Source organism: Mesocricetus auratus, unplaced genomic scaffold, assembly GCF_017639785.1.
Source record: "Mesocricetus auratus isolate SY011 unplaced genomic scaffold, BCM_Maur_2.0 Super-Scaffold_100055, whole genome shotgun sequence".
Taxonomy (NCBI): Eukaryota; Metazoa; Chordata; class Mammalia; order Rodentia; family Cricetidae; genus Mesocricetus; species Mesocricetus auratus.
In genome coordinates, this window is record NW_024429232.1 from 3,522,421 (window position 1) to 3,530,601 (window position 8,181).

At 55.0% G+C, this 8,181-nt stretch overlaps 1 protein-coding gene across 5 annotated transcripts; it reads left to right on the forward strand.

The window, feature by feature from the left end:
* Positions 1–637: 637 nt before the first annotated feature.
* On the forward strand, positions 638–6,768 carry Gsdmd (gasdermin D). Of its 5 annotated transcripts, none has more exons than XM_040736413.1 (12): positions 638–656; positions 1,373–1,493; positions 3,191–3,411; positions 3,636–3,828; positions 4,349–4,517; positions 4,773–4,875; positions 5,111–5,164; positions 5,468–5,557; positions 5,683–5,855; positions 5,930–6,074; positions 6,168–6,241; positions 6,354–6,768. In XM_040736413.1, the coding sequence occupies exons 3-12, from the start codon at positions 3,195–3,197 to the stop codon at positions 6,594–6,596; spliced, it is 1,461 nt and encodes a 486-aa protein (XP_040592347.1). In that variant the 5' UTR covers positions 638–656; positions 1,373–1,493; positions 3,191–3,194; the 3' UTR covers positions 6,597–6,768. The 5 variants fall into 5 exon arrangements, with proteins under 5 accessions (XP_040592347.1, XP_021078648.1, XP_040592348.1 ...); XM_021222989.2 differs by lacking the exon at positions 638–656 and adding an exon at positions 1,123–1,156; XM_040736414.1 differs by lacking the exon at positions 638–656 and adding an exon at positions 1,932–2,037 and having other exon boundaries at positions 1,331–1,493.
* The last annotated feature ends 1,413 nt before the right edge of the window (positions 6,769–8,181 follow it).

Consider the following 8,181-nt stretch of genomic DNA (forward strand, 5'->3'; position numbering starts at 1 on the left):
AAATATCCCTGAAGAGCTAGGAGTTGGCAATGAGCGGACCTGACAGCAGCCTGTCCCTACTGTAGCTGGGCATGGGAGAGGGGACACTCTCAAGAGCTCTTGTCTACACTAAGCCTGGGGCTCAAGCCACATCCTTAGAGAGACCTGACAGAGTCGGCTGTAAGGAATTGTGTGTTGAGAGCAGGTTCAAGGCACCTGACACCAGAACACCAAGGTCCCCAAGGAGCCTGTAGCTAGATTGAGTGCTTCTACTAAACTCCAGACTTATAAAAAGGTTTATTTTTATTTTATGTGTATAGGTGTTATACCTTCTGAAGGCGTGGGTTTAAATGAGTTCACCAGACCCAAGATAAATAATAAATAGGTGTTTATTAGGGAAGAACCGCCATAGCCTGGCTGTTCCAGAAGATTCAGTCTCTGCTCTTCCAATGCTCTCAAGAGCCCTGGAGCCAGGCCCTCCTCTACCTTAAAGGGTCAAGTCTGCACCTGAAACCACGCCTAAAGGGTGTGGCCACTGCTACAAGTTCACTGGCAGACAAGATGCCACTACAGCCATCATGTGTGTCTGTGCACTCTGTGTGTGCAGTGCCTGTGAAGGCCAGAAGAACTCGATGGAAGCTCTGCAACCGGAGTTACAGTTGTTTGTTAGCCACCAGGTGAGTGCTAGAAACCAAACTTGGATCCTTAAGCAGTCATCTCTACAGCCCCCGGGGGTTCAGAGTTTGTTTTTGTTTTTTTAATAAATGCTGTTATTGAGAAGCAATTCATATACCTTGTACTCCAGCCATCTAAAAGTCCATGATTCTGTGAGTCTACTGTATTCAGAAGTGTGTGGGCATGGTGGCGCACGCCTCTAATCCCAGTGCTCGGGAGGCTTGGCAGGCCACCTGGAAACTGCCCATGTATTCTAAAGCAGCACCCGGCCGTTTGCTGTATGCACCTGCAAGGGCCCAGTTTGTTTCTCCACATTCTTACAACTAGTTACTTAGGATGAATGAATGCCAACCTAGCGGCCTTGATGCTATCTAGTTCTGATTTGCATTTTCTTGATAACCAGTGAAGTGCTTATTGGGCAATTTGCACTACTACGGAAGTCCATTCAGATCTTTTACTACGGCTCAGACGTTTAAGAAAGAAAAGTGCTGCGCAGTATTAGGTACCAGAACCAGATGAAACTGAAGCTCCCCGTAACGGAGAACAGAGGCGCTTCCCGAAGCCCGGGTGGGCTCCGGAGAGGAGGAGGAGTCTGGGGCAGCCTGCACCGCCGGCCCGACTGTTCCGGGAGGGAGGGAGGGAGGGAGGCAGGGCCCCTTGCGTCCGTCAGTCCGGGCTGAGCTTCACAGTTTCACTTTTGTGTCCTTGCCCCTCCTAGCGTCGAGCTTCCCTGACTCCCGGCCTGAACAGACCGGAGACCCCTCCCTGGGCCCCAGCGCGTCCTCGATTGGCTTTGTGGGTCCAGACAGCTCAGGAGAGGTGAAGTTCTCAAGACTGAGGTGAGCCACCCTGCTACTCAACCCTCCCGGAGTCGGCCGCCCCTTCTCTCGCACGGTCTGCTCTGTGACCTGGGTGGCAGTTTGTTGGGTGGGGGATGCCTCCCTTCCCAGAAGCACCACTATTCCAGACAGCTTGAGGAAGCCTAGCCTCTATGAAGGCCGCCCACTAACCCACAGTGGACCCAGCCTGGTTTGGGCTTGATGCTGACAAAAACTCTCCAGGCTTCTGAACTTCATGCTGATCCCCTAGCCAGCAAGTCCCTCCCTGAGCCCCCACCCCCATCCCCCCCGACCCCTGTGCCTTCCTGGCTCACTGTCTTCCATCAGCAGTCCCCAAAGAACCCAGTTTCCTAGGGGTAGGACTGTCTCTCCACGTGGCACAGGTTGTCTGTCTGTCCTGGGCTTCCTTTGCCCTCTGACCCATGAAGGCTCTTCCAGGACAGCGGGCTCATGGAACTATGCATGAGAGAGAGAGCTCTGAAGGAAACCACTGAAACCTGGAACACTGGCTTTGCTGTGGGCCCCTGTGCCAAGTATCCCAGAAGTGAGAGCTTGTGTTGTTACACGAATTAATAAAAGACCCAGAGACAGGTATTGGGGTTCAAGCTGAAAGTCAGGGAAGCAAAGCACGCATCCACTAGCTCTCACCTCTAGTCAGGCTGAAAGGGCTGATCCACCCAGGAGCCCTTCACCAAGTCTCAAACTGCTGCCTCTCCTCGGTGCGGCTGGAGAACGAATGCCTCCCCCCTAGTGCTGGGATTAAAGGTGTGTGCCTGGCTTCTATGGCTTGTGGCTGACTTTGCTTTCTGGATCCTCTGTCAAGCTTTTTTTTTTTTTTTTTTTTGGTTTTTCGAGACAGGGTTTCTCTGTGGCTTTGGAGGCTGTCCTGGAACTCACTTTGTAGACCAGGCTGGCCTCGAACTCACAGAGATCCGCCTGCCTCTGCCTCCCAAGTGCTGGGATTAAAGGCGTGTGCCACCAACGCCCGGCCTCTCTGTCAAGCTTTAGTAAATCATAAATAATAACATTGCCACATTGTGTTCCCTCTCTGATGGGAGATGTCATTCTCTAAATATGTTTATCTTATTGGTTGATGAATAAAACACTGAGGCTAATCAGGCAGGAAGATAGGTGGGACTAGGAGACAAGGAGGATTCTGGGTGGTGTAGGCAGAGAGCAGTCACCATGTAGGATGCCAGAGAAGTAACAGGTCCTCGGTGAGATGTGACCATGTGGAAATACTTAGATTAATAGAAATGGGTTAGTAATTAAGACAGAGCTGGCCAATAAGAAGCCCTAATAATAGGCCAACAGTTTCATAGTTAATATAAGTCTCTGAGTGTTCATTTGGGGCTGAAACGGTCGTGGGACCAGAGTTATCCGTAACACCTCTCCAGACTTGGTCCTCAGCCAGGGAGGGCAACAAGGTGTCCTAGACCTTAGCAGGTGGCCAAGGGCTACACACAGGAGTTGATGGTGTGGATAGCACAGGGCCTGCTGTAGGCCACCCCTCCTTTCTCCAGTGCCCATGGCTCCAGGGAGAGGCAGACAAGTGGGCCACAAAGTGAACGCCGTGTCCCCGTGATCATAGCGGCCAGCCAGAATGTGCCGGGACTAGCAAGGCAAGGCCGCTTTGAAGGGATGGCATTCTCAAGTGCTGGAGGCAACCGAGTGTGGACCCATCCGCTCGCCCCCAGGACCATGCCGTCAGCCTTCGAGGAGGTGGTCAAGAGCGTGATCAAAGAGGTAGACCGAAAAGGAGAGCTCATCCCGGTGGACAGCCTCCGGAACTCTACCAGCTTCAGGCCCTACCGCCTCCTGAGCAGGAAACTCTCGAGTTCCTGGTTCTGGAAACCCCGTTATCGGTGTGTCAACCTGTCAATCAAGGACATCCTGGAACCCAGTGCTCCAGAACCAGGTATCTGCCTCCCTGCTCCCTTCTTCCCCATCCGAGCCCCCGGATCGAATAGAAGGGAGTGGGCTAAGCCCAGCCTTCCCTCTTCCTGGACTCTACCAGCTCTGCTCCTCTGGCCCTGTCTCCAGAGAAGAGAGTCCTTTGAAGGTCCAGTGCTGCAGAGGAAAGGCCAGGGCAAGGTGGCGAGTGGCTAGTGTCATCAAACCTTAGAGCCCGTCTCGCTTCAGAACCCGAATGCTGTGGCCGCTTCTGTGTCTCTGATGCCGTTGATGGGAACATTCAGGGCCGTGTGGCGCTGGCAGGCACGGGACAGGGGAAGATTTCCGGTGCGGCTGCCATGTCTGGCAGCTGCAGTGCCTCCATAAACATGCGTATACTGCGTGTGGCTCAGAACGCCTGGGACGTCATGCAGCGGGAGAGGTGAGCCCTTTGAAGGGATGAAGGCCCTCTGACTTGAGCAGCCACGCTCTTGGAAAGTCCGTTGGGTACTGGGCCTCAGGAGGGTTCTGAGCAGCATCTCTGAGTGCTGAGCAAGAGAAGTCCCAGAGGAAGGGAGCGCTATCAACACTGGCAGGTTGGGAAGGGTGCCACTTGAGTCAGTAAGCTTCAGTTGCTGGGACTACATCCTGAGGATCAGGATATCCAGGCAGGGCCTGAGACCCTCGGAATCAGGCTGAGCTCCCAGCTGCTTTGGGAGAGGTGGGCATGGGGCATTTATTAATAGCGCAGAATGGAGTCTCTCCACAGGCACACGTGTCCACTTCTCCCTGTTTGAATCTGTCGTTTTCCCACAACCGCATAGACACTGTTGGGAACACCTTGGGAAAGCCAGGGTATCCACAGACTCCTGGGTTCCCTAGCCTTCTCGTCCCACGTGACGTCAGGGTGGTAGGAAAGGAAGATGGTCCGTGGTGGGTGAGCCCCAGCAATCTTTCTGCAGGCACCTGCAGACGCCGGAACACAAGATCCTGCAGCAGCTTCGGAGTCGTGGAGACGATGTGTTTGTGGTGACAGAGGTGCTGCAGACAGAGGAGGACGTGCAGGTCACCCAGACCCTCAGCAAGGAGGGCTTGGGCCAGTTGGCACTGCCTGGAGCCCTGTGCTTGCAGGTGTGTGGCTGGCTCTAGCCCCTGCCTGCCTCGCTTGAGCACATAGCGTTGGCAAGGAATCTAAGAGGTCGGGGGGGGGGTAGCATCCCATGCGGCAGCTCTACTGAGACCCTTCCAGAAGCCACCCATAGCCTCACTTGCCCAGTGAGCCGCAACTGCTAAAGCCCAGACTGGCCACTACTAGTGGCAAGCCTGTCACCAGCACTCGCCCAGATTCACCCACTCCACATACCAGAGCCTGTATCCATCCTTCAGGGTGAAGGAAAGGGCTACCTAAGCCAGAAGAAGATGGTGACCATTCCTGCAGGCAGCGTCCTTGCATTCCGGGTGGCCCAGTTGCTCATTGACCCTAAATGGGGTGAGTGGCCGGGGGCGTCTCTAGAGCCCCGACTCTGTGACAGAGAAGCTGGGAAGCTGGAGGGCTTCAGCTAGCCACGGATGCAGTGGGCATCTGGCTGCACGATCTCCCAGACAGGGTGGCCAAACGTGCCAGGTGCTGATGTGTGCATGACGGGGCAGTCCCTCCCTCATGAGGTCCCTGGAGCCCTGAGGATGAGGAAGTTGGTGACCTGTTTGCTTCTTCCTGCTGCTAGATATCCTTCTGTTCCCTAATGAAAAGAAGCGGACCTTTCAGCAACCCCCGTCAAGTGAGGCCCCAGACCCTCTGGTCCCACATATCCCTTATCTATGAGGGGTTCTGTGCTTGGTGCACAAGTAGTCAGCCTCCTATGGAGGTGGGCACCTCCACCCCAACCCCCCACCACATACACGAGGGGTGATATTGTTGGGCCTGTTATCTTTCCGCCTGCCCTCGGGGTTCCAGTGATAGGGGAGGGATGGAGCTGGGAGGGCCCAGGGACAATCTCAGCCCTCTAGTATGCCTCAATGGCCCCTGGGTCCCTACACAGCACAGCCCTCCCCCCTTTCACGTCCTCACTGTCTTTGACTAGGCCACAGAAGACAGGATGGCCAGAGGCAGCATACCTTTAACCTGCTCTCCACACTATGGTCCATGGGTGAACGGCTCAAGCTCCTGACGGGTCAGTAGCCACATGTCCACCCCGAGACCCCATGGGTTCTGCCTCTGCTCCCTGGGTCAACCCTCCTACCCAGTGCTCCCCAAGACCTCATAGGCGTCGGGTGGTGCCGCCCTCTGTCCCTACAGATGGAAGCCATGAGGAACAGGTGACCACGGAAGACTTCCAGGGCCTGCGTGCAGAGGTGAAGGCTGTCTCCACAGAACTGGAGTATTTAGAAATGGAGTTGAGACAACAACTACTAGTGGCCATTGGGAGAATTTTACATGACCAACCCAGCATGGAAGCCTTGGAGGCCTCAGTGAGTAAGAGTGTTGGAGGTAGACAGGGCCCGCCCAAGCCTGCCCAGCCTCACTTGCCCCAAATCTGCCTCAGCTGGAGCAGGGCCTGTGCCATGGTGGGCAGGTGGAGCCTCTGGATGGCCCAGCAGGCAGCATCCTCGAGTGTCTGGTGCTTCCCTCTGGAGAACCAGTGCTAGAACTTGCTGTCCCTATTCTCTACCTGTTGGGAGCACTGACTGGTGAGCAGCCCGTGGAGGGGTTTGTACGGGACAGGAAGGGACTACTGGACTTGGGCGTTCCAGAACTCTCTCTCAGCCCGGATCTCTCCCCAGTGCTTAATGAAACCCAGCAGCGGCTGCTGGCTAGGGCCCTGGAGGCAGCAGCGCTGTCAGAGCAGCTGGAGCTGGTGAGAAGGCGTGGCGGCGGCTTTGGGGATGCGGTGGGGCCCTGGGCACATCCAGGGAGGCTAAGCTGGGCAGCTCTGCCATCTACAGCCCCTTACCCTCCTCTGCCGGTAGGTGGAGTATATCTTGGAGCAGAGCATGCCATGGCAGGAGCAGAGTTTTGTGAGCCTGACTCCCAGGCTCTGTGGGAGCAGCTGGCGTGAGGGAGCTCCCGCCTGGGTCTTGCTGGAAGAATGTGGCCTAGCCCTGCAGGTGGACACCCCCCAGGTGCACTGGGGACCCAAGTCCCAGGGCCCAACCTGTGCACTCTATGCTTCCCTGGCCCTGTTGTCAGGTCTCAGCCAGAAACCTTGCTAGCCTGCATGCCCGCCCTCCCCCAACAGCCTCCTGTCCTACCCTCCAGCCAGGGCAGGGTCCTGCCTAGCAAAGCCTCTAGGAAAGCCAAGAGCCTAACTCAACCACAGGGCTTACAATGAAATGAGGCAGGCCCAGGAGATGGGAAAATTCAATAAATGTACAAAGAAAAGAATAGCGACTGAGCTTGTTTGTGTTGTTTGTTTCTTTGTTTGGATGGTTGGTTTTGGTTTTTTGAGAGAGTTTCTTGTGACACCCTGGATATCCTGGAACTTTTTCCGTAGACCAGAATGGCCTTGAACTCACAGAGATCTGCCAAGGCATGTGCCACCACTGCCTGGATTTGACCGAGTTTGTTTTTTTGTTTTAGCATGGGCACTTGTGGGCATGCGTGTGTGTGTGTGTGTGTGTGTGTGTGTGTGTGTGTGTGTGTGTGTGTGTGTGTGTGTTCTGGATCATTGGTTGGATGGGAAGGGGTGGGGTCTGCCCGCACTTGTGGGCGTGCGCGCGCGTGTGTGTTCTGGATCATTGGTTGGATGGGAAGGGGTGGGGTCTGCCCACACAGAAGCAAGATGGACATGAAAGCCATCATCCCCACTCCTGCCGACCTGTGAGGCCAAAGGGAGCCTTGTTTTGTGACAGACTTGTCTCGGGGAAACCAACGACAGACCAAAACATGGAGAGGACCAAAGGCCAACTTGGTGAACCAACTAATTTTATTGGGAGGACTCACAGGAATATGGGCGGGAGATTATCTACAGGAGCACAAATGGCTCAAAGACAGCTGCAGTACCGAAAGGCATCGCGCTTACGAATAAAGCGTGAGGAACCTTGGCGGATTCCGTGGCAGGCCAGGGTGGCCAAGGCGGAGGGACTAACATGCCAAACAGACAGAGCTTAAGTGAGAGGTTTTATTAGAAAGGGGAGAGAAGGAGGAGGAAAGAGAAAGAGGTAAAGAGACACAGAGAGGACAGAAGACGGAGACAGGAAAAGTCCTGTCTGCCCCAGAGGGACCCCGGGAGAAGAGAGGGAAAGAGAGGAGCGGGAAAGAGGTCTTAAGTGGGCAGAGGTCTTTCTTTTAGAGGGGTCCTTTGCACCTGGGCTGACCAGAGAACTGCCTGAGTGCATTCTGCCAGGTGACAGGGGCAGGCCAGCGTAATGCCTGAGTCCTTACAATCACAAGCATGGTGAAAGCTCACAAAAGCTGGAAACCTGGAGCGCACTGCTCAGCCTGCAGGCAGCCCCACGGGTTGGAGAGCGTCCTCCTTTCTGTTGGTGCCTCTTCCAGGCGGCTCAGCTTTGTTTCTTCTAGGCAGTTCTATCGGGCTCTGCTTCTGCTGGAAACTGGGCTTGTCTGGGAGTGGCTGTTTGCAGTCTTTACTGTTTGTATACTCTTGGGGAGGGAGGGACCCAGTAAATCTGGCCTACTTCCTTGAAGGGTGGAAACTGTCATAATTTAAAAAACTGGGGGGGGGGGACAGATGCCATGGGACAGGGCTAGAGTGGAGGGTTTTATTGGGGGAAGGGAATGGGAAAGGGCGGGAGGCTGGCATGGCGGGCCTTTTAAGAGGGAAGTAGTACATGTGTT

Excerpts from the sequence above, each read along its gene's own strand:
- Gsdmd (XM_040736413.1), top strand. The coding sequence starts at position 3,195 with ATGCCGTCAGCCTTCGAGGAGGTGGTCAAGAGCGTGATCAAAGAGGTA. Across the intron at positions 3,829-4,348 it reads GACGTCATGCAGCGGGAGAG|GCACCTGCAGACGCCGGAAC; the intron begins GTGAGCCCTTTG and ends ATCTTTCTGCAG. Across the intron at positions 4,876-5,110 it reads GCTCATTGACCCTAAATGGG|ATATCCTTCTGTTCCCTAAT; the intron begins GTGAGTGGCCGG and ends TCCTGCTGCTAG.